This window comes from Crocuta crocuta, unplaced genomic scaffold (assembly GCF_008692635.1).
Source record: "Crocuta crocuta isolate KB4526 unplaced genomic scaffold, BGI_CrCroc_1.0 scaffold186, whole genome shotgun sequence".
NCBI classification, from domain to species: domain Eukaryota; kingdom Metazoa; phylum Chordata; class Mammalia; order Carnivora; family Hyaenidae; genus Crocuta; species Crocuta crocuta.
Window position 1 is genome coordinate 1,107,445 of NW_027551569.1, and position 27,510 is coordinate 1,134,954.

General features: G+C 40.6%; 1 protein-coding gene and 1 long non-coding RNA gene across 4 annotated transcripts in view; one reads left to right on the forward strand and one right to left on the reverse strand.

Moving 5' to 3' along the window:
- Nucleotides 1-5,253, forward strand: part of STON2 (stonin 2) — a 116,878-nt gene extending 111,625 nt beyond the window's left edge. For 2 of the 3 annotated variants that reach the window (XM_077750808.1, XM_077750810.1), the window contains 2 exons: nt 1,612-1,814; nt 3,326-5,253. In XM_077750808.1, coding sequence (XP_077606934.1) covers nt 1,612-1,814; nt 3,326-3,409 — 287 coding nt within the window. In that variant the 3' untranslated portion in view covers nt 3,410-5,253. The remainder of the gene's footprint in view (nt 1-1,611; nt 1,815-3,325) is intronic. The other variant, XM_077750809.1, reaches the window with a different exon arrangement.
- Nucleotides 1,212-27,435, reverse strand: LOC144220525 (uncharacterized). The gene is made up of 4 exons (XR_013331766.1): nt 27,362-27,435; nt 24,822-24,917; nt 2,524-2,718; nt 1,212-1,752 (listed from the first exon to the last, which is right to left on the reverse strand). It is a non-coding gene; the product is annotated as an uncharacterized LOC144220525 (long non-coding RNA).
- Nucleotides 27,436-27,510: the final 75 nt, after the last annotated feature.

Here is a 27,510-nt window from a genome sequence, read left to right on the forward strand (position 1 = left end):
TAGAGCAAAACAAATACTTCACTCCGTGATGTTTTCCTTGGAGAGCGGGTGTGCGTGTCCTCACTCTCTGAGATTAAAAAGGCCCGTCCAGACCAATAAAGAAAATTGGAGTTGTTTATTTGGGGAAGCTCAGATAACTAAGGACTTTTGCTCTTACATAACGAAGTCAAAGCTGTGTCACGTGGTTATCCATGGTGACTTACGGGACAGGGCTTCTCACAGCTCACCTCTCACTCATGTCAGCCTGCAAAGCCTGATCTTGAGGTTGGGAACCATAAGGGAGGCTGTGACTCAGACAAAGCAGCCAAATCACTTTGGAATCTGAGTGCTTGGGTTCAGTTTTCAGTCTGCCACTTTCTGGTTTTGACTGAGCGGTTCTCTTTACCTCCGCACCCACCTCCCACCCAAGCCTCTGTTGCCTCATCTGTAGAATGTAATGGCTGTGACCTCAAGGGATGGTTATGAAGATGTGGGGAGAGGGTGTGCACACAGCAGCTGGGACAGTACAGAATACTCAGCAAACAATGATGCTTCAAAGGTTATAGTCACAGAACTAGCTGTCTTTTCACTCAGATAGCTAATACCAGTCCTCAAATGGAAATGCTTAAGTTTTCCATCCACATACACTAGAACAAGCCATAGATTTAAAGAATTAAAGGACGAAGCCTGGCATAGTCCCATCCTCCATATCCCTACTTCCCAAATCAGGATTGGAAGCCTGGAGAGAACAAAGGACTTGGGTGCAGGATTTCTGCCACTTAGCAGGAGAGCTAGAAGTCAGACTTGGTGTCCTGTTAGTGTGTTCTACCCAGCATACCATGCGCTTCCTTTAATGCATACCTGTTGTTTATGAGGGCCCCATCATTTACATATGCCATTTACTCACAAAAACATGCCAAAGCATTTTTGTAAAAATACAGGCTGACATTAAGAAAATTCATCTTTTTGGGTACCTGGGTGGTTCAGTCAGTTAAGTGTCCAGCTTCCGCTCATGTCATGATCTTGCAACTCATGAGTTCCAGCCCCACATCAGGCTCTGTGCTGACAGCTCAGAGCCTGGAGCCTGCTTTAGATTCTGTGTCTCCCTCTCTCTCTGCTCCTGCCCCTCTCCTCCCTCTCTCTCTCTCTCTTTCTAAAATAAACATTAAAAAATTGTTAATTAAAAAAAAGAAAATTCATCTTTCAAAGGGAATTGATTATTTTGCTCCATGTGACTGTCATTGGTGCTTTATTAGGTGCTAAGTTCTGAGCCCTTTTATCCCTTTCTGCCAGTTTACAGCCTCTCTTTCTTAGTATTTGTGCTGTGTTCCCATTATCCCCCTGACCTGAGTGGGGTTGGCAGGCAGTGGGTTTTATTGCTAGGATGCAAGGCTACTGTCATCAGAAGGGTCTGAGCCACAGGCAGTGTGATTTCTGTTGAGGTAAATCCTCTGCTCAGCATTGGACCCTGGTGCTCAGCCTTGGACCAGTGCTCAGCATTGAACTGCCTGGCGCTGAGCCTGCAGGCAGTCTTTTGCCTCCTTTGTTATGGAGGTGGCTCTTTTGGCCTCTTCTTCCGTGTCCCCCCACCCCCCAAGAACCTAATGTCTAAACTCTTTTTTGCTTTCATAGCTTCTGGTCACCCACACTGTTTCTTCTGCCACCTTGAACTTGGCTCTGACCGGGAAGTGCCTTCCAGATTTGCCAGTCATGTGAATGTTGAGTTCAGCATGCCCACAACTTCTGCCTCTAAAGCGGCTGTACGATCTGTCTCTGTGGAAGACAAGACTGACGTCAGGAAGTGGGTCAATTATTCCGCACACTACAGCTACAAGGTAGCCTCGGGAGGCGTCTCACTAATGTTTCCACATCCATTTGCTCCCCACCTTACCCTCCCCTGTCTCGTTCCCTTTAGCAGTGCCCCCCTTGGATGCAGGGTGTTCTCTAACTGCCTTAGAGAGAGGCACCCCATACACAGCTGCGGATGAGTCCGCTCTGATTCGAATGTATAGTCTCACTAGTGAGCAAGAGAAAGGTTGGGAAAAAATAAAGAGGTGAATGAAAGAGGAGAGTAGAATGTCTTTCAGTCATCATGAACAACAACAAAAAGTTCATGGAGTAAAGGAGTTATTATTACTCCTTCATAACATGTTGCAGAAGTTGTGAACTTGAAAGGGGAGGGGAGTTCGGGAGAGTGCTAACCCAAAGCCTGTATTTCATTCAGCTTCAGAGTTGATAAAGTAGATCCGAGTAAAGTCAGGACACATGTGACCTGGTGACTGGGCTATAACAGGACAAAATTCAAAAGCCAAGCAAGTTTCTGTAATAGTAACAGGATCAGGGCTGTGGAGGGAGGAATCGAAGTTGGAGTGTACTGGCGTAAGTAGTGATTCTATCTTCACGCATTATAAATTCAATAGCAGATTAAATGCCAAAGATAGAAAATGGGGGTTATTGAAGAATTATTTGGCAAAGTGTTTTAATAATTTTTAAAGTCATAATAATAACCTTAGTTTTTATGGTTATTTATTGTTCTTAACCTACCAAAAAGAACAAATACTCCATCTTGTGGCCAGGGAAAATATAGCACTTTCATCAAGCATGACCCTCCTCTGTTTTTTCTTGGTTTCCCTTCATCATAAATATCCAAAGTGGTGAAGAGAAGAGCAGCTTTAATTATGAAACTCTCTAGCTTGGATAGATTTCCTTCTTTCTTGTCCAAGGCTTCAGTGTGTGTCACTTTCAAGGCAAGAAGAATTTATTAATACCTTTATAGTTACGGCTACCATATTTTGCAGGAGACATAGGAAGAGGTAGAAACACTATAATACTTAACAGTTTGGAGACTTTGTAAAGAGATAAAGGAATAGAGAGTATAAACAGCCAGTTGGAAAGGTGTTCATTCATTTGATAAACCTTTGTGCTTGCCTGCTGTATACTTACATTATTGGGATACAGTAGCCAACAAGGGCCTGCCCCTGTCTTACGGGGCCTGGAGGGGGCAGCCAGGCAAGTGTACCAGAGCCGTGGAAATATGCCCAGGAGGAACAGCTCACTCTACCTAATGACTCAGGAACGTGACTCAAGGTGACCTTTGAACAATTGTGCAAGGCAAAGAACAAGAATTTTCCAGGTGGACTGTGAGGAAGAGGGAATTCCAGAGCAAGCAAAGAGACAATCCTAATATACTCAGGGCCAGTGGCTCCAGTGTGACTAAAGCCCAAAACATTAACAAAATTGCGGGGAATCTCAAAGAACCTGGTGAGCTATTCTCTTTGGGAATATTTATTATTGGGATGTTTTTCTCCTCTTTCTGATATTTCTCTCCTACTTCTATTCTTGGCAGGTGGAAATTGAGCAAAAGAAGAGTTTGAAGCCAGACTCTGAAGGAGATGAAATGGAAAATCCCAAGGAGTGTGGGGTCCAGTGACAGAGCCCTACCCATGACCCATGAATAGCTGAAGTTCAAGTCAGTACCTACCATGGCTACTCCATGTTGGGAATAGTATATTGGACCTTCCTTTTGTAGATCCCTGTATTTTAACAGGAAACCTGGAGGTGGTTGCTTTGCAGAGACCCTGATAGGCCTGGTGATGCACCCAGTTCACCTGACTTTTGGAGCTTCTTGTCTAATTAAGCCTACTTTTCTTCCCTCTGCTTATCTCACAGCAGTTGGGTGTGGTTTGCTGTAACTGTTGGAGTCAGGAAAAGAACCTTCCACATGAGTGTTGGCCCCATTTCCTTCTGATACTCATCTTTCACTTACATGATCTTCTAGAAAACCCAGCCTTTAGAAAGTTCAGTAAGAATCCACCTCTGTCACTCCCTCTAGAAAAAAGTTCAAAAGAGGTACAAAACAGACTTCTTCCTCTTTGGGTCTACTAGGCTCTTTGTACGTGTCTCCATTCTTTAAGTGTTAACACTATGCAACTCAAGTTTTCAAGACGTTTCCCTCCCAGTTCTGGGTGGTTTTGATTAAAACACTTTTTCCATCTCTCTGGTCCCAGGGTTCACCACCCTGAGTCACAATAGACAATGGAAAAAAAGGCACAATAGGATACTTTTTTATTCTGTGGTTAGCCCCGCATTCTGCAAAGGGTGGCTATTGAAGGGAAAGCAAAACTGAGCTGATTTCTCTTCATTCTGGGGAAAAGGGACATTAATTGTAACATTATATTCAATTCAGGAAACAACTTCAATCTCAGAGAATTCCCAAATTCATGCTGAAAAATACAGGCCATTTCTGTTCCTGAAACAAATGGAGATAGGTAGGTAGGTAGGTAGGTAGGTAGGTAGGTAGGAAGATAATTATACCTCAGGCATTTGTCAGGGCATTTGGGAGCTCTTTTTATACCTCAAGCCTATTAACAGTTGCTTGTCTCTTTAATTCAGACTTTACAAGAATTATAAGTGGAAAAAATAATTTTAAAAGCTGTTTTAAAACTAAGCTTATATGAGCTTTCCTCCCAAATTCAGAATTTGATAATCACAGTATTATTGATAGAAGACTGTAAAGGCAGAAGACTGTAGGGTAGAAATGGGGGAAAGCTCTATTTTTCTAATGTTGGGAACATTAAATCTGATTCCAAGAGTCTGGGACACTCAGTCTTCTTTCCCTTCATCTGTTCCTGTTTATATTCTGTACTTCCACTTCTTTTTTTTTTTTTGAATGTTTTTATTTATTTCTAGGAGAGAGAGAGAGACAGCGTGAGCAGGGGAGGGTCAGAGAGAGAGGGAGTCACAGACTGAAGCAGGCTCCAGGCTCTGAGCTGGCAGTCAGCACAGAGCCCGACGCGGGGCTCGAACCCACGAACCGTGAGATCATGACCTAAGCGAAAGTCGGACGCTCAACCGACTAAGCCACCCAGGCGCCGCTGTACTTCCACTTCTTATTTCTATCTTGGTGTTTTCTTACCATACAAGGAACTATATCATCCATTCCAAAGGGGATACCTGCTTAGCAACTTAAAGGCTGGTCCTATCTGCCTACTTCTCCCGTGAAGAATAGAGGAAGGGGACAGAAAGCATACCTATAAGATTTGTCAGATGACACAGAGAAATAAATGACATATCCAATCTCCACTGGCAGGTTTGGGATTAATTTATCCAGTTAATTTTCACTGAAGTATAACCATGTACTGACACTAGAACATAGACATCATTACATTTTTTTTTAAATACCTGTATAAGACTGAAAGTAAAAGGATGAAATTCAGTAAGGCATTAACGAAACACCATATTCTGAGTTGCTTAAAATATAACCTTCTAAATACAGAGTGGTATTACCTATATGTGTGTTGATGGGAAGGGTGCTGAAAAGCCATTGTTTCACAACAGTTCCTGTAGAAATTCTTTCTTAGGAAACGGGAGTTCAGTTTTGAATTAGGAGTGTATGGTGACTATTCGCAAAGTTAACGCATTCAGCCTGTGGTAACAGAAGCCTCAGGCACTTTGCATGCTGCATTGGGCAGTCCACATCTGGATGGAGGGTTGGATTCAATTGTGGGTACTGTTTTAAGAGAGACATTAATAAATTGTGTCCAGAGGCAGGTGACCAGGGTTGTGAAGGATCTGATTACATAAGGGACAGAGGAATTGAATACGAGAGAATAAAATAATATAGCTGCCTTGAAATTTCCATTGAGTTATAAAAAGGGAGAAGAATTAGACTTACCTGTGTAACTTCAAAGGGCAAAATAGGAACAAAGAGGAACCTTTATAGATGACAAATGTTTGCTTCAACATCAGAAAGAATTTTCTAACAAGAGGTTCTAAATGTGGTGGTTCTAAACGGGAAAAGACTTGTGTAGTAAGATTTCCTATTGCTGCAAATGCCCAAACAAAGGTTAAAATAGCCATCCATCCCAGGTGCTGTGAAAGGGACACTGGATTGGGGCTGGATGACTCCCAAGTTCCCTTTTGCATGTAGGTTAATCTCCGTAGTAACAGGACTCTCTAAGTGTAGCTGTTTTCTCTTCAGTAAGTGGTTTTTGTAAGCTCTTTGAATATCTTGGGATTCCCCGGAGGTCTTTACCAAGTGAGGCGGAGCCCTTCCCCTGTTGTATGAAAGGCACATGAGATTCCTTATAGAAACATCAAGATGAGCTGAAGAACTTGAACAAAGGCAAGGTGAAGGTCATTCTGGCGCCTTCCTTACCCAGCGTTAGCACCTGCGCACCCTGTCGAGATCTCTGCCTCACTTGCCAGAGTCACATGCGTGTTGCCTGTTGGACAGTTTCTCCCCATCTTAGTTAATTCTCCTTGCCTTTGTGCTTTTATGTGGATTTTTTTTCTTTAAACTGAGGGTTAGGAAAATCCTTTCCATGCTATCTGCATTCAGCAAGCAAATTATTATTAATAATAATTTTTTTAAAACCTATCACCTTGATATCATCAAATTTGCTTTCCCACTACTATTTTTGGGAAACTGATTATGGGTAGCATTTGGGACTTTGGGGAATATCATACTATCTATTTTTAGACCTAGTGTTTTGTTAATAGCCTACATAGAAAACACAGGCAAATTACCTTTCTGGTGTGCAGATTTCTAAGTTTACTACCCTGGACCTGGACTTGTGTGTGTGTGTGTGTGTGTGTGTGTGTGTGTGTGTGTGTGCACAAATAGTCCTTGTCTAGGTTATCAATAATGTGAAGATATTAAAAGTAAATTCATTTTGCCAATACATAGTATTACTATTAGAACATAAATTAGATGTCACATGACATTAAGAGCTATGCTTTCTTTTGAGTCTGATGGCTTGCTTTGTGACTTTATAGTAAAAGAGGATAAGAAATGTACTTGTTATGATATGTCAAAGAAGAGAATTTAAGGTATTTTGTGGGGAGCCATTAAACCCTCTTTGCCACTCCTGTAAACATAATACTAGTTATTTCTTCTCAAAATTTTGCATTTCACTTATATTACATATTATCTGGGAAATTTTTTTTCATTTGGTTCTTTCCCCACTCTCAGCATGCCGGCATTTTTGTCAGGACTCATAACCCTTGAGAGCTTTTTTAATGTAATATATTTCTTATTTGAAATGGGAGTAATTTCTATTCAAATCCAGTGGGTGAGAGCAAGAGTTTATTTCCATAGAAATTAATGTCCCCAAGAAATACGATCCATAATGGCAAGGAATATATCTTATTCTTTGTGTTCAGTATCCAGGACAAAGCTTGGGAAAGGTTTCAGCCACCTTAAATCCTTGCAGATGGGACAAACATATATAGTGAAATAAAAGGAAATCAACAGGGGGCGCCAGGATGGCTCAGTTGAGCATGCAACTTTTTTTTAAGTTTTATTTTATTTATTTTGAGAGAGAGAGAGCACGCACAGCAGGGAATGTGTAGAGACAGAGGGAGAGAAAGAATATCAAGCAGGTTCTGTTCTGTCAACCCAGAGCCCAACACAGGGCTCGAACTCACGAACCATGAGATCATGACCAGAGCAGAAATCAAGAGTCAAACACTTAATCAGCTGAGCCAAGCAGGCACCTAGGCATGCAACTCTTGATCTCAGGGACATGAGTTCAAGTCCCATGTTCGGTGTAGAGACTACTATAAAAAAAAGAAAAAAAGAAATTATTAGGTATTTAATAAATATTTGCTGAATGCACACTGACCCTGAAACTCTAAGATATGTACCCCTTACTTATCATCAAATACTTCTATTAAAACAAGTAAGCATGCTTTCTTTCCTGGAAGACTTAAATTTTTTCTTTTATGACTGCTTCCACTGTCAGCTAATGACTGTCAGCTCATAAGTCTTAATGTGCAGCTGAATTTAAACTACAGTTTTCCTTATTCATAGTGAAAAACCTTTTTGTGCCCAAAATACAATAGCACAGATGCTATCCATGAGTCAAGATATTGATTCAGTTTTGTTCCTGCAAGTCAGACATGTGTTGCCCATTTGAATGGTCAGCAGGAGGAGAAAGCCTGGTCAGTCTTGCTGTGCTATGTCTTTGGCTTCCCCAGCATTAACCACTGACCAATGTTACCGTGTATTTTATTTTGTCACCATAGGAAGATGGAGGTCTGAGATGGTAAGGATGAAACTTGTGAAATGAAATCATGATTTCAGAGCTGCTTTCAGTCTCATTATGAGGTTAGTTGTGGGAAAGCACAGAATGATCTGAAATTGTTTCTTAAAAGCCTTGGGAATATTAAAATCAGTAGGAAGCATTGCCACCGAGCCTACTTTTAGAATTCTCCCAGTTGGGACTGGTAACTTTAACGGTTCTACAGATGATGATCATAAGTGAATTCTAGCATATCTAGAGTTTTAGACCATGTTAAGAATGCCATTTAACAGGAATTTCAAACAAAACTGACTAAAAAATTAAGTCCACACAAAAAAAAAATCACCTAGTAAACAAATAATCTTTAACAACTTATACCAAGTACCTTTCATACCATGACTGCTCTTTATGTAAAAATAGTCATGGCGTACTCACCAGGTTTTCAAGATGTTTTCTAAATATTACCGATGTCTGCCAATTTCCCACAAATCACTATTTCTCCATCATTTCTTAATTGTGTTTTTTGTACATGAAATTTGACTTGTATTTATGTATTTAAGGAATTAAAAAGTGAACAAGAAGTAGAAAGCAAATGTTATCAGTAATATTTTCCCATGTATTTACTCAAGGAAGAAATATGGAGTTTTACATTTCTTCTAGTGTGCCTTCGCAAGTCTGATTGAGAGTCTCACGTTTTGTTTAAGAATGGGGGGTGGGGAATGTATCACTGAGCTTGCAATTACAGGCCAATACGGATAGAAACTACCCTGCCTGCAGAGAGGCAATAGTAGTGTGTAATGAAAAGCTACAAAAGAACAGACTTAAAAGTTAGAAATTCAACATGAAAAGGGAAAATGGAGAGAGATGACAAATACAGCACTAGCCACCAAACCTCAAAATACTTGAACTCGAGGCTATCCCTTAAAAGTAAGGTGCTCTAGGACAAATAAAAGATTCTGCAGCAAGGATAAACAGTAGAATCATTTCAGTTCAACAAATGTTCATCAAGTGTCTGTTCCGGTCAAAGTGCTGTGCTATCAGCCAGCTTCCCTAAAGGGAGGTAATGTCAAAGCCAAGGACACGGAGAATTGTTGATGTGAAGCCATTAGAGGGAGTGCCCTTTATCAAGGGAAAATGGGGGTTTCTGTGAATCTTTGAAGGACATAGTCATGGAGACAATCACCCTGTGAAATAACCTGCTCTTTTCCCAGTTGGGCCTTGGTAACCTCACCAAAAAAGTGAGGGAGCTGGACTAATTGTCCCCTTAGGTCCCTGCCCACTCCAGTTTTATGAACTATTATATATCCTTTGGTGCCACTGTCAGTGATACTTCACGTCAATAGGACTCTTCATATAGTTCTAAGAAACAAGAAATTTAAAATTTGAAGACTGGGAAAATCAGCTGGCCCATCTCTTTCCTTTTCCTGTCCCTATCCTTTGCCATCTGCCCAGACAACAAGCACAGAAACCCCTGCAGCCCTCTGTTATGTGATTGTGTGGTTGGAGGATCAAAAGGATGGTGAACATCCGTTAGAACACGGCCCTGGAAGTTCCGCTGGCATCGCCCAGCACGACAGTGGTGTGAGTGTGGCGAGGAACAGACCACACAGCTCCGAAATGGATGTTAGGATTTGAGTATCACCTGAAGCAGAAGTAGTTCTAACCCTCCAAGGTACTGCAGGGCCACATTACAATGATCTGTGATTGATAGATATGTTCTTTTACACAAAAGACTGCAGAAATTAAGAGAGAGGGAAAAAAGGGCTCTGTAAACATGCTGGGACTATTTGTAAAACAGTTAAGGCAAAATGAGATGAGAGAAAGCGTCAGTCCTCTCCTGTATCCTCACTGTCTCTTAATAACATGAAAATGTAGTTTGAAATTTTTTAAACATGCACAAACTACAAAATACCATCTTTTTTTTATGTGTTAGTATGATTTTAGTTTCTTGGAATTAGAATTGGGCCAAATGTAATGGCTCGATTCTAACTGGACACAGCAAGAAATTCTAGCATCCTCTTCCTGTTTAGCTCCATGCTGTGCCTCACATCAAACCCTCAATGCCAGTCATGGACACTATCTAGCCACCATCGTCTTGCCTCCATGTGCTTCAGGATCAGCAGCCCCATGTAGTATTCAATGTGAGCAGTTCTGGGAAAGCAGATGTGCAGTCAGAACCGGACAGCCACCTGTTGGACCAAAGGGTTTAAGGGTTTTGAAGTATGGGGGTGAAAGAAGAGAAGATGATGAACTCCTCTGACCCTAAGCCAGCATTCATTTAAACCTTTGTGTCCATCTGCCAACAGAGTCTGGAGAAAACACTACCATATTCAAGAAATGAAACAGAATCAGTGTTTTAGTTAGGGAGTGTGATAAAAGAGCACTCCTCAACCTCCATTTTTGTAATGCCTATAAGTGAATTTCAGTCTGTTGGGAAGATGGACCCTAGATCCAATCAGGGATTGGATTGATTGATTCAGCTGATCCAAGGCTTGTATGTTCCTTCATTCATCATCCATCCTCATTTGGTATAACTTCTTGTACTATTGTGATTAATTTTATGTAAAACCAGTTTACTTAAAGAAAAAATATGTGCCTATGTAATAAAGTCTACACACTGGCTAACTTTATAGAGGTGAGGTTTTGTTTTTAATTGTTCTGATTCTGATTTGTAATACCCCTTTTTTGAGCTATGAAAATGAGCTGTTAATAAATTTTTTAATTGTTTTCAGGAGTAGAATTTAGTGATTTATGACTTACATATAACACCCAGTGTTCATCATAACAAGTGCCTCCTTAACAGCCATCACCTATCTAGCCCATCCCCCACCCACCTCCTTCCATCAACTCTCAGTTCATTCTCTAAAGTCTTGTGTGCTCTCTCTCTCTCTTCCTCCTTCCCATACATTCATCTGTTTTGTTTCTTAAAATCCTATTAATATAAATTTTAAACCAAATCTGTCACCATGGAAGATTTAATGAGGTAAGGCATAATGAAAAGTGTTTATTATAAAGAAGGCCCATCACACGATTAATGTGATATGATCATAAGATGACAAGTTAACAAGTGACATGTTAACCACTGTTTATCCTAGTTAAGTTTACCATATATATATAATTTAGTCAATTCAAGATATATTTATTGCAGTCCAGTTTTGTGCCCAATTGTGTGAGAAAACAAAATGATATAACCCATAAGGTTTTCTTAGTGATAAATGCATATGCATATAAGTGAGAAATAGAAAAGAATACATAAGAAAGTATCATTTCTGCAATATGTTCCTGACATATTGTCAGTGCTCAACAAATATCCAATCGATTGATGAATCCAAATGACTAATGTCAACATAAACTCAGATGGGGGAAAATCAGTATGGACTAGAACACTTGGAAAGTTTTCAGAGGAAAGATCACTTTTAAGTGAGACCTTGAGGTGGGGGTAAAATTTGGCTCAGTTGCAAGAGGAAGCGAGTTTAGAACTGGGAAGAGTCGGTTGTACAAGCAGCATGTTGGATTGGCCGGAGGTGAGCCTGACCTGAGCAAAGGGCTCCTGCACATCCCAAGATTGGTGGTGAAGCCAAGCTGAAGCAGGGCTTGCATCTAGTCTACGGTTGACTCAGTCTAGGAAATGCTACAAGGTCATTTTAGAATCTTACTAATAAAGCATTATTCTAGAAAGACTAACCTGTCTACAATGTGCCAGATATTTTGGACTAGAGGAAAGCTTGAGGGCAAAGAAAGCAAAGGGTTTTTTTGGAGTAAACGAGGCAAGAAAGAAACAGCTTTGTGTTTAGTTGAAATAGACCACAGACATCTTACTGCAAAATTCAATGATCTATAAGAGAAGAACTTAGACCAGTTCCATGGCCCTTTGCCAGTGAAGAGAACTCTGTGCTGAACAGAACACAGACTTGTATGGCCTGGTCAGTATGAAATTAGGTGATATTAGTAATTGATAGCAGATGCACAGAAGGGTTAATGGCCAAATAACAGCATAAAATTTTCTTAGGTTGGGAATTCTGAAGAATATACTCCTTCGCACTATCCCTGTCTTCCCAGAATCCTCTTGAACGAGTTTTGAGAGATGTCTAGGTCCCACACTGGCACAAGCTTTCAGTCTGCTAAGGTCCCCCCTGTACTTTAATATTCACATGTAATAACTATGCAAGTAGCTGCTTGAAGCCAAGCATGCTATCCTCCTTAATGTTCTCCAGGATGTAGGGGAGGAGGGGTTGGGAATGAGAGGAAGTAAAGATGTGTATTTAAAACATCCTCAGTGTCATTCGTCAGCTCTTTTCTAAGCTCCTCCCACCTCTTTCTCCATCATCTCTAACTACTGTTTCCTCTTTATTCCTCTATGCTGGGCAACTTTCTGTATTCCTAAAGCATAGCCAGCATTTATGTAGTGCTTATACTCTGATGTGACCATGTGTTCTAAGTATTTTAGATGCATTCTTTTTTTTTTTTTTTTTTATGTTTTTTATTTATTCCCCAGCATGAGCAGGGGAGGGTCAGAGAGAGAGGGAGGTACAGAATCTGAAACGGGCTCCAGGCTCTGAGCTCCGGGCTAGCTGTCAGCACAGAGCCCGACGCGGGGCCTGAACCCACGAACTGTGAGATCATGACCTGAGCCGAAGTCAGACGCCTAACCGACTGGGCCACCCAGGTGCCCCTTGATGCATTCTTATCTAATCACGGCAGCTCCCCTCTCCATTCTTCAAGGTACTAATAATTCAAGGCTGATGGTACAACTGACATTTACCAAAGATTGTCAGTTAATAGTGCAGCACAAAACAGGAAAGAACTTAATACTGAAGGCCAAACATCCCTGCAACTAAAGTTCACGACTCACACCCCACAGAAATATTAAACATCTTTCTCCCTCGTCTCTGGTCTGAGTACATGGAGCCAACACATCAAGTCCCCAAACTACTGTCTCCCTGACTGCCAAGGGAAAACTGAAAACTTAAAATCTCATGTTAAGTGGAGATTAAGTTCTAAAGTCAACACTCTTGAAAAATCAAAGCATAAGTCTTCTTTAATGAAAGTTGCTCTGTGACCTTCAATTAATTTTTCAGTTTCTTCATTGAGAATTACTGACAGAGTCATCAACACCCCAAATCCCAGCTACCTGAACAATGTGTTCTAGTTCATGGTCAATGTGGGGAAGCCTTTAAAATGATCCACAGTTATTTCCTGAGTTTTACCAACGTGAATTGACCATTGACCGTTTCAGGCTTGACAGGGTCCTTTATCTGCCTCACAGACCCACTGAGTGGAATGGCAGACCAAATAACTTGAATAGAAGTATAATGAGTCTCCATTATACTTCACTTTCTTATGCAAAACAATTTTTAGTTCCACCCCATTGCACCCCATCATGGACCCATTGAAGTATCTTTCCAAACCAGAGAGGTCTATCTTAAATCTCCAAAAAGAACTTAAATAAACTCACATTTTTTTCTTTAGAGGTCCCAAAAGTGACATAATTTTTTCACAGGAACTTAGAACCAAAACACCTGTCCTTTTATCACCGTACAGTCTAGTTCAGCAGAAGGGAACAGGATAAAATCTATTTTACACCTGTTGAGAGCAAACCCCGGTGGCTACATTTTTAAATCTTCTTTTGTCTCCCTCACCCCTTCCTCTCCCCGCCTCTCTTCACTAACAGCTGTAAAGTCCCCAGAGCCTGGACTCGTGGTGGCACTGGCAGAAAAAGGAACGTATCTTAGAGACTGAAATGGTCTCCAATTATTTCTTCCCACATTGAACTCTTTTTTAACAAATTGTACATCTTGTCTGCGGCCTGTTAACAGTTGTGTGCTGCCTTTTAATGTTTTATGTTTGGTAGGTTTATCCTCCTCATTCAAAAGCTATCATTGACTAAGAGAATTGGTCATCTCAGCATGTAGCAAAAATGCACCAAAAGCCACATGAATCAGCAAACATAAATCAGCATGCTCTGATCGATGCTATTCTGCCACCTACAGGAAGGCTGTGAGTGGGTCACCCCAGTTGCAGGTGACAGCAATGGCTAACTTATCTTCAAAGTACTCTTCTTCAGAATAATTGGTAATCAATAGAGTAGTCATTCGAGAATATTTTGAAACACCCATTCTGTGTTCTATTAGGTTCGAAGGGCGCCGAGGTAAATGAGACATGGTCCAACCTTCCATAAATACCTTGTTCAGAAGACGGTTTTGATAGCATATGCATCATCAGGGCCAAGGGCAGCACATTTGACTTCATTTGAGTTACAAAAGTTCATCCCACTCTGGGCTGGTAAAGCCCCACATCGGAACAGAGAATACTGCCAGTAGATCAAAGCATGGGGTTTCACCTCCACCTTCTCAGAAGAGTCCTCCTATGCACTGTAAAAACTACCCAGCAGTATGTGGCATCCTCAGTTCTAATTAGCCAACATTCTAATCATGGACTGACGAAGATCTATTTTCCAAAAACAGGCATGAAAGGGGTGCCAGGGTGGCTCCAATTGGTTAAGTGTCTGACTCTTGGTTGTGGTTCAGGTCATGATCTTGATGTTTGTGGAATTAAGCCTTACATTGGGCTCTGCACTGACAGCACAGAGCCTGTTTGGGATTTTCTCTCTCCCTCTCTCTCTCAAAATAAATAAACATTTAAAAGAATAGATGTGAAAATATCTGGAACCTAGAATTTACAAAAACATAAACCCATACATAAGGAAATATAGGAGTAGTAACTGAATGTTAATATTTTATTTTAATCCCAGTATTAGTGAATGGTAGGAAAGGAGGTGAGCCAACAAGAAACACAAAGATGTATAAAGGGGAGATAGAAGAGCAACAAATAGAAAAACAAAACCAACAAAGAGGGGATGGTTGAAGGACCTACACTAGAATGAGCACATCCTTAATCTTGAAACTTTAGGAAAAAAGTGTTATGTATATTTTATTATTTACTTATTTTTAGGGGGTGGGTCATGAATGGAGGAGAGGAAGAGAGAGAGAATTTGAAGCAGGTTCCATACTCAGAGTGAAGCCCAACTTGGGGCTTGATCCCACAACCTTGGAATCCTGACCTAAGCCAAAACTGAGAGTCAGACACTCAACCAACTGAGCCACCCTGGCACCCCTAGACAAGCACATGCAGAAATATTCCTAAGAATGGCTTTGGGAGGCTGTGCCACATTCACACATGCTATGCAGCAACGTATTTGCTGCAAGAAATAATTCACATGTACTTATAGTGTTGCATTTCTCATGTGACCACAGAATATTCTTGTCCACTCCCTGCTATTATCATCATCCCCAAAAACAATACAGTTTGGGAATTCTTAAGATTATAAAGATAATGGGTCTTAGCTAAGTACAGTTAAAATTTTAAAAATATTGTCATTCTTCTGTTTGCCTCTGAGAAGGCATCCACCACTGAGTCTTAGTACCTTTGGCCAGGGTGCCTACCACTCTCTGAACAATGAGAGCCTTCCTAGCTTTTCATGCTTTCCTGTCTTTTTTTCAAGCTTTCTTCTGGATCTGCTTCCACCTGTGCTTTCTCTGACTACACCTGTGGCCTGCCTTAGTGCCCACCATGCCACCTTGTTCAGGGAAGAACACAAACCCTCCTCCAAAAGAATGACTGTGACTCCCGGGCCATCCATGTGAGCCAATGCTCCCTTCCATCTCAGAGCCAGACAGCTAACTGCTGGACATCTCCACTTTTACGTTCCGCTTTGTCCTGTTCCTCTTTCTGTGTTCCCTAAATTAGAAATAGCACACCTTTGCTCCGGTCACCTGAGTCCTGCCTACTCACTTGTCTAGCCAGGTTGAGGTGAGGATGGAAGACAAGACCGGGTAGGACTCTACAGTGTCCCGGTCTGTCCATTCTTATATCATTGTGTCTGGCATGGAGCCAGTTTCACATAATAAAAAATATTTGCTGAGTGAGAAAATAAAATATTGTCATTCTTGCCATCAGAAAGAATTATATATAGGAAGACAATGTATATAATGCAAGTTATATACAAAGAGTATTAAAAAAGTGGGACTGAAATGATGTATTTTAGAGATTTGGGGAGGAATTCAAATGAATTATTGCAATCAGGGAAAAGATTTGGAGAAGGGTTGTGTTTTAAGCCAACTCTTGAAGGAAAGGGCACCACCTCAAAAGGCAAAGTAGGGCATGGCAAGGAGGGGGAGTGCATACCAAGTAGGGGGAACACTATTATATAAAGAAAGTGACAAAATTAAGTATAAATTGTGGATTTAGATACAATCAGTATATCTATTTGATGAGAATATTAGAAATAATAAAAATGGCTAACCATGTTTTCCCAAAATAAACGTAATAAGTAGCAATCCTTCCAGCCCCACATGCTCTTGCAGAACCTTCCAGGCCTCATCAAATTGTGAAGTCTATTTCCCCACCCCTTGAATCTGGGGCTTAGAGGGTGGTCTTATGACTGGTCTAACCAATAGAGCACAGTGGATGCTATGCTATGTGACTTCCAAGGCTAGGTCATGACGAGTTGCAGTTTCTGTCTCTCTCTCTCTTAGTTCACTCCCCTTTCCATCCTGGCTACCATGTTTTGAGGAAGCCCACACCACATCCAGAGACCACGTGTAGGTATCCCACTCAATGGTCTTAGCTAAGGTCTCAACTCACAGCTGGAATCAACCAAGACACATAAGTGCATAAAAATTTAGAGGATTCCAGTCCTCAGAATTTGTGTCTTCCAGCTGAGGACATAATGTCACAGAGAAGAGACAAGCCGTTCCTGCTATACTCTGTCCAAATTCCTGATCCTCATCATCCCTGAATATAACAAATAATGGTTTCAGGCCAATAAGTTCTGGGACAACTTGTTACATAGCCATAGTCACTAGAACACTAACGTTAATTGAGTAATTAAGAAGTGCCATACACTCTGCCTTATATTTTATATCACTTCACTATTTCTGTGTAGCAAACAATTCCAAACCTCAGGGGCTTAAAACAATACTTCTTGATTTTTGTAGCCCAGAGATGTGTGGGCTATTGAGGATTGACTGGCCCACCAGGCTAGGCTCACTTATGTGATTAAGTGTTGCCTGGAAGCCCTGTCCAGCCTGGGCTTGGCTGGGGCATCTTAGCAAGGACAGATCCACGGTATCGCTTATCTTCCTCTTGAAATTTACACGCTTGCCTGCGTGTGTCATTTTCATGGAGAGGAGGGAGCACAAAAACACATAGGCTTCTTAGGGCCAAAGGTCAGAAATGGCATACCAACACTTCTACCAAATTCTATTGGCCAAGTGGGCTCACGTGACCAGGCCCAGATGAAAGGGGTGAGAAAACAGACTCCATCTGTTTAGTATACTGCAAAGTCACAGGCAAAGGGTGTGCACGTAGGGAGGGGTGAAGAATTGGAGTCATTCAATCTACTACATATTTAATCTCCATAATTATCAAGTAAGCACCACTGTCATCCTCATCCCATTCATTTCATTAACAAACTGAAGCACAGAGACTTTAAATAATGTGACTTAAGAGTCCCTAGCGCTTCCGGTGAGACTACTGCCCCTGTGGCTGTCTCATCACTGCAAAATGTCCACGAGACCAAACTCTCAGAAGATGTCTTTGCCTTTGGGTGCTAGTCCACAACTGGCTGTGCTGGATCACCCATGCTTCCCATCACAAACCAATTCCTGACCTTCCTCTAATTGCAACTGAGGATCACTATACCAATATGTGTTTCCACGAGACTCAGGAACCACTAGAAGTCCAAATCCTTTTCACCCTATCACCCCAATTCATCCATGAATACGACTCTCACACTCCTCCCCAACTCACTGGACACTTCCTGTGCCTCTAAGATGCAAGACCTGTCATCAGTTCTCTGGATCTGAAATATCCTCTCTGGACAGTGCCTTCACTCACATCTCCCTTCATTCCAGCCTGTTACCCCTAAGGGCACAGTGCTCCCACTGCTGTGCAGTCCTCTCGAACGGGCATGGTTTTTTCTCCTCCACCATGTACCCCTGGGCTTGAAGATGAGAGAGCAGTATCCTCCTTGCTTCCTATTGTAATGTCACCAATCATTCTCCTTCCTCTTCAAAACTTAGATCCAGTAAAGTTCATGCTATCAGACACTATAACCCCAGATACCGCCATCTCATGACCTCCAAGTCATACAAACAAAGCTTAATTTAACTTATTTTGCAGGACTAACTTGACCTGGGTTATTTTTGATTATGCATCTGGAAATCATAAGCAAAACCTGAACTGGTCCCAGAGGTTAATATGAGGTCATTACTGACCAATTCCCTATCATTTAAGAAAGTTCTAATATTATAACCAATCACTGTGAAGTATAAATAATCTCTTCCTTCCCACTGTATAAGCTATCCCTTACAGAACGGGCATTGTCATCTAACAATATACCCTGAGTCTCATTCCGTGTTTTGGTTTGCGTGCTCCGCGTTTGCAAACTGTATTTTGGTGTGTGCTCAATAAACCTTTACAAGTTACTACTTTGGTGATTTATTGGTTTTCTGTTACTTATGAACTTTAGTCAACAGTTGTCACTGAGGCCCAAGGCACCGTTAGGAAGATGTTCCAGGAGCTGCCCACATCACATCTTATATCCATTGGATCGAATGTAAGCACAGGGTGACAATTAACTGCAAAGGAAGCTCAAAAATGCAATCTCTTGCTGAACAAGACCAACTAAAACTCAGGGAATTTTATTAGAAAGGAAAGGGTAAAGTGGATATCTGGGAATAGTTAGTGATCTTTGTCACATAAGTTAAGCCTATTATGATAGGGAAAGATAGGATTCAGCAGGCAGAAAGGGAGAGGCTAAGATTTGAAGGTCCCTGGGTGGGGAAAAACACAAATTTTAAAACATTTCTTCTGGGAACATCTGACATCAAACAAACTCCCTCAGGCATAAAGTTCCTCTTGAGAATGTGACAGACACCACCTACTCTGCCTCAGGTTTCCCTCAGGAATTTGACGAACAAAAGACCTGACTAAAAATAAGTAGACCCACAAGGCACCTATGGCCATACACCACCCCTCAAACAATGGAAACAAGCCAATCAAAAAGGAATGAGTAGGCATATAGAGTTATCAAGCCAAGAAGGGTAGGACCTGAGAAGGAGCAGGGGGAAGGGAAGGGAGGTCTGATCAAAACCCTATAAAACAGAGTCCCTTGCCTATAGTCATGGGCATTCACTTTGGAATGCCCCCTTCTGTGTAATGAGAGCTTTCTTACTATTCTTACTATCTTAATCTTATGCTCTTAAGAATTTTTGCCTACTGTCTGCACAGCAAAGGAAACAACCCACAAAACTAATAGGCAACCNCATTTTATTTTGTGTTCACCTCTTCCTTCTTCAAAGCGGTGAGAGAATCAATTCAGGTGTTGAGGTAAAAAAAAAATCCTGCAACACTATTACTTACCTATTCTGTCTTCCCACAAGTAGCTGACTGAGACCAGAGAAAAGCACCACAGCCATAATGATTCTTATCCTAAATCTCCAAAAAACAATTGATTTTCCATAACAACCTTATACACTTTTTAAATACGTTTGATGTTCTGCCTACAAAAAAAAAAAAAAGATGGCTATTTCATATTTTCTCCTCTCTTCTCAAACCTCAGCAAGTCCTTCCCAACTTTACAACTGCACTCTCAGCTGATAACTTAACCCTTGTATTTTACTGAAAAATTTTAAACCATCATGGGAAGTTCTTTTTCTTCTGACTACCAAATCTATCAACCCACCTACACATTTCCACCATCAATTCTAACTTTTTTTGTTCTCATTCTGTTGCACAGTTTGTAGAAGCTCTCTGTTCCCAGCAAAGACGAACAGCTCCCTTTTTGCTCTGAAGCCTATCCTTACTGGCCCTTCTCAAAGAGTGATGACTGCAATCATATGCAATTTCTTTTATATAATTACGGTGTTTGTTTTTTTTTTCCTGTTGACTATTCCTGGCAGCTTGGAAATAGTTTCTAATAAATTCCACCTTCAGAAAATGATTTGGAGAAAGGATTCTGGGAAGTTGGTGGAGTCAAAGCACCAGGAACCTGTCTCCCCACCTAGACCTCAATTGCATTGGCAGAATCTAGGATATGACCATGTTGGAACTCTGGAGTCTATTGAAGGCTTCCAACTTTCAGGCAAAGGCTTGGACCGTAAATTGCAGCTAGGTTCAGTCAAGTCAGCTCTTAGCACAGTAGCAGCTACCCATCCCCCACCTCCCAGCCCTGTGGCAGGCAGCCCTGTACCTCCTCCAGCAGCAGCTTGCATGCACTTGCAGGAACCAGAGTAGACACAAAAGACCCTGCCCTCCAAACATGGGGAATCTGTGTTCTGACTGCTGATTGCTATTTCTGATCATAGAGATATAAAGAAGCTAGATTTGCTCTCACCATTTTCTCACTTCTTTCTTCTCAGTTGACTTCAATTTATCTTCCATCTCCATTACTACACTTTACTGGCTTTTGTTGATGTCCTGCAACTTGACAAATCTAAGATCTTTTCTATCTTATATGCTTCTCATCAGCATTTGACAGCTTTAACTATTCTCTTCTTGCAAGATTCTCTTCCCTTAGTGTTCACCCCCACCCCCACACTCACTACTGTTTTTCTGGTTTATATGCCACCATCATTGCCAACTCCTTCCCAGTCTTGTTTTTTGGCTTTCACTTTGGTCCATTCGCTATGCATCAGAATGCCTCTACTCTCTTCCCTTACGCTCCTCGCTCCTCGCAGGACCTCATACATTCCCACGGCTGTAAGTACCTATATATGCGAGATGATTCCCAAACATTTATTTCTAGGTCAAATTGCTGAGCTCTAAACTGGTATTCACCAGGTTATTTGATTCTCCACTTGACTGCTCAACAGACATCTAACTTAACCATAACAGAACTTTTCTCATCTAAACATGTCTTTCCCTCAATTTTCCCCAACCTACATAAAGGGCACCAACGTCTTCCCAGTTACCTAACAGAAACTTGTGAGGCCTCTCTGCTCATTTTTTAAGACCTTATGTTCTATCCAAAACAAGTCTTACGGCATCCCATTTCAAAACATATAATGGGAGTGCCTGGGCAGCTCAGTGGGTTAAAGATCTGACTCTTGATTTTGGCTCAGCTCCTGATCTCACGGTTCATGAGTTCAAGCCCCACATCAAGCTCAGCATGGAGCCCACTTGGGATTCTGTCTCCCTCTCTCTCTCTGCCCCTCCTCCACTCTCCTGTGTGTGCTCTCTCACTCTTTCTCAAAAATAAACATTAAAAAAATCAATTGAAAAGAGCTGATTAAAAAATATGATGAATCTTTCTTTTTTTTTTTAACTTTACCTATTTTGAGAGGGAGAGAGAGAGAGAGCACGTGCACCCAAGTGGGGGAGGGGCAGAGAGAGAGAATCCCAAGCAGGCTCCACACTGTCAGCACAGAGCCCAACACAGGGCTCCATCTGACGCACCTTGAGACTATGACCTGACATGAAGTCAAGAGTCAGAGGCTTTATCAGCTCAGCCACCTAGGTTCCCCTATGCTGAATCTTTCTTACCTCCGCTCTACTCGCCTGGATTTCTACCAATGCCTAACATGTAACATTTTACTCAATTATCTTGTTTGTCTGTTGTCTGTTTCACCAGTCTCATGAGCTTCATAAGGGAAGGGAATCTGGTTTGTTTTGTCTTACACTGTGCCCTCAGAGCCTAGAATAAGGCCTGATGCTCAATAAACATTTGTTGAGTGATTGGAAGAAAAGTCTATGGGAATCAGACATGCAAAAATTGAATCATAATACATTCTTTTAAATGGGAGTGTGTACAAAATTTAGAAAGGGGAATATTTGGAAATCTTGGGAATTAGAGACAGCTTTAGTCTTTCTTTTTGGATGAAAGAAAAATAAGCCAAGAACAAAGAACACTTTGAAAACATTTGTCTTACTTTCTCTTTAGAATGTATGTTGAAGCAAACTATACAAGTAATTGTATCAATATATGATCATTTTCCAAATAATTTACAAAAATAAATATAGAGAAACAATGATGGGGGAAATAATGGAAGGAATTAAAGCTTTCAGGAGCTGGATTTGTCTAGAAAGGAAAAAGGTAAGTGAAAAAAGACATTGTGAGTATGTAATGTAAAGAAAGATCTAGAAACAAATTTTTAAAAATTCCTTTTTCAGGAGGAATGAGTAAGGAGGTTGGTCTCAAGTTTACAGGACAGCTATGTGGGACCTTTATAAAGTCAGAGTGCTAGTGGGGATACCTGTCAGTGGATAGCTTGTGACTGTCAATTAGTATTTAACATGTAGAAATCCTAAGACCCGTCAACTCCATTTCTAAGACTCTGTGTTCCAGAGATAACAGCAAAAGTAATATATAGTTACCTTCACAAGGACATTGTTGCAGCCATGTTTAAAAGAGCACAAAAGAAAATAGCTTAACTATTCCTTTATGCACCCACAGAGGTGGTATCAAAGTCAGCTGAGGTACTTCAATGTTCATAGCAGCACTTTCAACAATAGCCAAATCATGGAAAGAGCCTAAATGTCCATTAACTGCTGAATGGATCAAGAAGATGTGGTTTATCTATACAATGGAATACTACATGGCAATGAGAAAGAATGAAATCTGGCCATTTGCAGCAACGTGGATAGAACTCGAGGGTGTTATGCTAAGTGAAATAAGTCAGGCAGAGAAGGACATACCATATGTTTCACTCATATGTAGAACAGGAGAAAATTAACAGAGGACCACAGGGGAGGGGAAGGGGAAAAAATAGTTGGGGAGAAGGAGGGAGGCAAACCATGAGAGACTCTTGAATACTGAGAACAAACTGAGGGCTGATGGGGGTGGGAGAGGGGAAGGGGCTGATGGGCATGGAGGAGGGCCCTTGTTGGGATGAGCACTGGGTGTTATATGGAAACCAACTTGACAATAAACTATGAAAGAAAAATAAATAAAGTCACCTGAGATGGCATGAGATTTACTGGTCTAGAAGGTCTGTGATATACTGGGTATATGAAAAAGCAAATTGTATATAAAATTAAAGGCATGATTCCTTTTTTGTAAAAAACAAAGTGTAGTCATATTTATCTACATATGTATATCCAGAGATGCTTTGTGGAAGTAAGAAAAACACGTGTGATTGAGAGGTATGATCAGAAAGACAGAATACATGGGTTTCATCTTTTGTATTTTTATTTGATGGCTTTTGGTCATCTAATTTTTCTTGTTTTGTTGTGTTTTTTTCCTCCTCAATATTTTTTGAATGTCATGATTGGTTAAGGATAAAATTAAGAGGGCTAAATATGGAGACTAAGAACATACTGAGATTTTGAAAATGGTCTGTATTTGATAATCATTATCCATTTTTAAAAAGTCAAATTCTGATTTGATTTTTAAGCCAATGATGGAAGGATGAAAATACATTAAGGTCACTGAAAAGAGGCTATGTTTGGTATTCTGTAACGATTGTATTAAAAAGGAAGAAAAGGGGTGCCTTGGTGGCTCAGTAGGTTAGGTGTCTGACTCTTGATTTTGGCTCAGGTCATGACTTCATGGTTGTAAGATCAAGCCCCATATTGGGCGCATGCTAGGCATGGGGCCTGCTTAGGATTCTCTCTCTCTCTCTCTCTCTCTCTCTCTGCACCTCCCCTGCTCATGCATGCACATGTGTGCTCAATTTCTCTCTCATTCTCTTCAACAACAATAATTAATAATGAAAAAGAAAAGCCAAGGCAAATGGTGGCAATGAGAAGGCAAGAGAGAGGGAGAGAGGGAGGAAAGTAAAAGAAGGGAAAGGGGGAGACAGAAAGAGGGGATTTGAAATTGTGTTGCTCACTAAAATTAGAGAAAAATTAAGAAGCAATTATGTAATGAGTTCTATCCTTTGAAAATGAGACCATGAGGTACCTGGGAGGCTCTTTCAGTTAAGCATCCAACTTCAACTCAGGTCATGATCTTGCGATTCATGAGCTGGAGCCACGCATCAGGCTCTGTGCTGACAGCGCAAAGCCTGGAACCTGCTTCAGATTCTGTGTCTCCCTCTCTCTCTGCCCTTCCCCCACTCATGCTCTGTCTTTCTCTCAAAAACTAAACACTAAAATGGGGCACCTGGGTGGCTCAGTTAAGTGTCAGCCTTCAGCTCAGGTCATGATCTCACAGTCGTGGGTTCAAGCCCTGCATCAGGCTCTGTGCTGACAGCTAGCTCAGAGCCTGGATCCTGCTTCAGATTCTGTATCTCCCTCTCTTTCTGACCCTTCCCTGTTCACGCTGCCTCTCTTCCTCTCTCTCTGAGAAATAAATAAAACATTAAAAAAAAAATAAAGAAAAGAAGACCATAGTTATATATTACTAAGGAGGCTATAAAATCTATGAAGAAGAAATGAAACATCACTCTAAGGGACTGTGGTTTCCTGGTTCTATGTTCCATCTGGACTCAGGTGTATTTTGTCATCCTGCGGCCAAGTAGCAGTATTGATTGTCTTTTATCACACACTATAGTATATCTGAAGGCTGAAAAATCTATCATTTCAATTTAACATTTATTGAGGAATAGTATTGCATTCTACAGTTGACAAATGAGCAACTGTATCTCTTGACTAGAGATTTATGTAAGGCTTCTAGTTTTAAATAGTCTGAGTCATTTCAGGAAGTAGATGATTTCAACTGATGTAGAAACAGAAATCAGTTATTCAAATGATTTAACCTAAGTGAAACTGGTGAAAAATTTACTACTTTAGAATGAAGTATATGTTTCATCTCAAACTTGGAATTGCTTCCTTCTTTGATTCTAATTTTACAGATGGAAAAAAAAACAAACTTACATGTGCAGAAGATATATATAGCTTCGCTTCCTTGGTGAACTCAGTTCAGAAGTATGTTCTAATTTCCAATTGCTCCACTCCACTGTTCAACACGATCTAGACAAAGACAAAATGGAACCTAATTAATTTTCTGTACCATCAATATTATTATTGTTGCTACAGTCTTCAACATTTACTAAGGACCTACTTTGTGGCAATTATTGTGCTAAAGGGCTTCACATGGATCATGTCTTAATCCTCATATAATTCTCAAAGTTGGTAATATTACTAAACTGCCACTTCACAGATGAGGTAACTTGCCCATGGTCAGAGCAAGAACAAGAATCTTGGTCTACCTGACACCCAAGTTCACATGCTTGGATACTTGTTATACCACTATACCTGTTGATATCCACTACCTCTTCTAATTTATTGTGCCATGACATTAGCACACGCCTAATTTATTTTTTTAGCCACTTATTCAGAGTTATACCACTGGCTTATTAGGTAAAATAGAAAGAATTCCCCTTCCTAATGTTATACCTCTAAAAATGGTCATCCTTTATTTTCTTGTTTTATGAAAGCATTTAAAATGTAAGGATAGGGGCGCCTGGGTGGCTCAGTCGGTAAGCGTCCAACTTCGGCTCAGGTCATGATCTCACGGCTCGTGGGTTCGAGCCCTGCATCAGGCTATGTGCTGACAGCTAGCTCAGAGCCTGGAGCCTGCTTCAGATTCTGTATCGCACTCTTTCTCTGCCACTCCCTGCTCATGCTGTCTCTTTCTCTCTCTCTCTCAGAGATAAATAAAACATTAAAAATTTTTTTAAAAAAAATAAATAAGATGTAAGGATAAAGCTAGACATAAATGTTTTGATTATAGACAATCTTGCTAGAAAAGGACTATTCTTGACAAATTCAAGAATTGAGCTGAAAAAAAAAAAAAAGAATTGAGCTGAGTAATTCAATTGAATTGAGTAATTGAGAGATGCTATTTAAAATGGGAAATGGATGATTTTCAACTGCTGTAAAAACAAAGAAATCAGTTATTTAAATTATTTAATAAATGCTTCTTGATGATACTTTTGGGAAGGCAATTATATTTAATTAGGACAAAATCTTGGTTTCAGGTCTCAGTGTTGCATAGAGCTTCTTGTTTCCCAAATGAAGTTTAACACATTACATAATTAACATATACTTGACAACTTGACAAACTTAAGGAGTGACATGATTTGATTCAAAGCCTTTGCATTCTCCTGGATTGGTAGTATCTTGTTTCTAAAACAGGTAGAAAGAGTCCTGAACTTGTACCTCTAAAAATTCACAAGTAAACAGCAATATGACCTTGGGCAAGTCACTGCTGAAGGTAAGTCTCAGTTTCCTATTCATAATAGAGGGATAATATTACTTATCTCATTGGACTGTTACAAGCTTTAAAGGAGATACCATGTGATTAAAGCTTTTAAAGTAAATCCATTATTATTATTATTATTGCTTCTTAGCTTGGCAGGAACACAAAATGGCAAATTCCTCATCTTTTTTTTTTTTAATCTCCATTTTTCCTGCTTAAGCATCTATTATTTTTTGCCACTGGCTATCTCATTACTTTAAAAAAACATCCAATAACATTAATCCAGAGCCTTGTTTTCAACAAGGTGTTTGAACTACACCCCTTGATTTTTCTCACAGAAGCCCATGAAAAGGAAGACCAGCCGTCAGTATTTAAGCTGATTCATTATTTCCATTCTGGTCTGGAATCTATGGTAATCTTTCTGCTGCCTCCCCTTTTAAAAGCTCTACCATCTCTGCTACCAGAGGAAGGTAGATTCTGGAGAAGAACTGAAATGGATCCATCTAGCTCCAGTTTCAGTAATAATTCTCTAAGATATAGTTTGTAGATAAATTTCAGATTTATCTGCTATAATGTATTATTTTAAGTTTGTTTATTTATTTTGAGAGAGAGAAAGAGAGTACATGCAAGTGGGGGAGGGGCAGAGAGTACAGAAGAGAGAATCCCAAGGAGGCTCCACGCTGTCAGCAGAGAGCCAGAGCCCGACTGAAGCCTTGAACTCACAGGACTGAGCCCTATGATGTATTTTATTATAAAGTTATCTATGTAGGGGCACTTGGATGGCTCAGTGGATAGAGCATCTGACTCTTGATCTCAGGATCATGAGTTCAAGCCCCACGCTGGGCATGGAGCCTACTAAAAGTAATAATAATAATAATAATAATAATAATAAAATGAAAGAGGGGCACCTGGGTGGCTCAGTTGGTTAAGTGTTCAACTCTTGATTTCAGCCCAGGTCATGATTTCACAGTAATGGGATAGAGCCCTGTTTTGGCTTCTGGTGTAGGGCCTGCTTAAGATTCTTTCTGGCCCTCTGCCCCTCCCCTGCTAGTACACATGCTCGTGCTCTCTCTCTCTCTCTCTCTCTCTCGCTCTCTCGCTCTTGCTCTCTCTGTCTCTTGAAAGAAAGAAAGAAAGAAAGAAAGAAAGAAAGAAAGAAGGAAAGAAGGAAAGAAGGAAAGAAAGTGAAAAAAACTTATATATGTAGAATTACCTGTCATATCAGAAGGCTCTATCTGGATGAAGGTATATGAAGAAGATAAAGTTGGCATGTAAATCAAAGATAATTTCTCCACTAGAAGAATACCTACATAAAAACATCAGAGTGGGCACCTTAGTTTTCAACATTTTTAATTGTCCTAA